Source organism: Rhagoletis pomonella, unplaced genomic scaffold (assembly GCF_013731165.1).
Source record: "Rhagoletis pomonella isolate Grant_MI unplaced genomic scaffold, Rhpom_1.0 Rhpom_scaffold_00676, whole genome shotgun sequence".
NCBI classification, from domain to species: Eukaryota; Metazoa; Arthropoda; class Insecta; order Diptera; family Tephritidae; genus Rhagoletis; species Rhagoletis pomonella.
In genome coordinates this window covers 61,179-62,159 of record NW_023459230.1, presented here as the reverse complement: position 1 = coordinate 62,159, position 981 = coordinate 61,179, and the positions used below count along the sequence as shown (strand labels likewise).

General features: G+C 40.5%; 1 protein-coding gene across 1 annotated transcript; it reads left to right on the top strand.

Annotated features, from left to right (window-relative positions):
* Positions 1 to 461: 461 nt before the first annotated feature.
* On the top strand, positions 462 to 872 carry LOC118751394 (the record flags this gene model as incomplete). Its single annotated transcript, XM_036486216.1, has 1 exon — positions 462 to 872. A coding segment is annotated over exon 1 (411 nt), but the record flags the coding sequence as incomplete, so codon positions are not given.
* Between the last annotated feature and the right edge of the window lie 109 nt (positions 873 to 981).

The following is a 981-nucleotide window of genomic DNA, read 5'->3' as shown; positions in this document are numbered from 1 at the left end:
GAACTAAAGCCAAATTTAGATCGGGACGAGTTGATAATCAAATAAGTCTTGAAAGCAATTTTTTCGCATTCTCTTCTGTACTCTCTATTTGCTTCCAGACGCGTCAACTTTTATTGAATTTAAGTTCGTGGTTCTTTAAAAGGGAGGTATCTGCACTCTTTTCCTTTCTTCTCACCTCCTTCGCCTTGGAACGAGCAGACTTGAAAGCAAGACTTGACGTGTCTGAAAGCTGGCTAATTTGAGTTTATGACATTCGATACGATCCCAGGATTCTGGTACTTGATTCCTAAAAATATCGTTTTAAAACTATCGAGTAAAAAATATCGGTATCGAATGCCAAAAGTATCGATATGGTATCGTATCTCATCGAAATTTGTGTCCCAAGCGGTGAGCTAGTATATTATATTCCGCATCATTGTGTGCTTAAAAAGTTCCGCGTTATTTTTAACGCTAGTTGCAAGATGGATTCAGGAGTTTCCTTGAATGAAACTCAAATGCTTGGGGAAAAATTACAGCGTGATCTCGCCGAAATTATAATGAGGTGTCACAGGATTGGCATCAGCTGTGATATAAAGATGATGTTTAGGCAGGTGCGCATCATTGAGAGCCAGTATGATCTCCAACGGATATTTTGTCGCGAGAGTCCGAGGAATAGATTAAAAGAATACTGCTTAGCGGTAGTCACATATGGCATGACGGCATCTGCATATTTAGCCGTACGGTGTTTAATACAGGCAGCTCGAGAGCAAATGGAATATTTTCCATCAGCAGCTAGAGCCATAATGGATGATTTCTACATGGATGACGGTATTACAGGCGCTAGTAATGAAGATGAAGCAATAACATTGGCCAAAGAGATGAAGCTTGTGCGGGTATGAAATTATGAAAGTGCAGTTTTCTGCAGCAGCCTTAATTGCAGAGCAATGCAGTGCACTAAAACGTTTGCTGAAGCAGCTTCAATTGCAAAGCAATGGAGTGCAC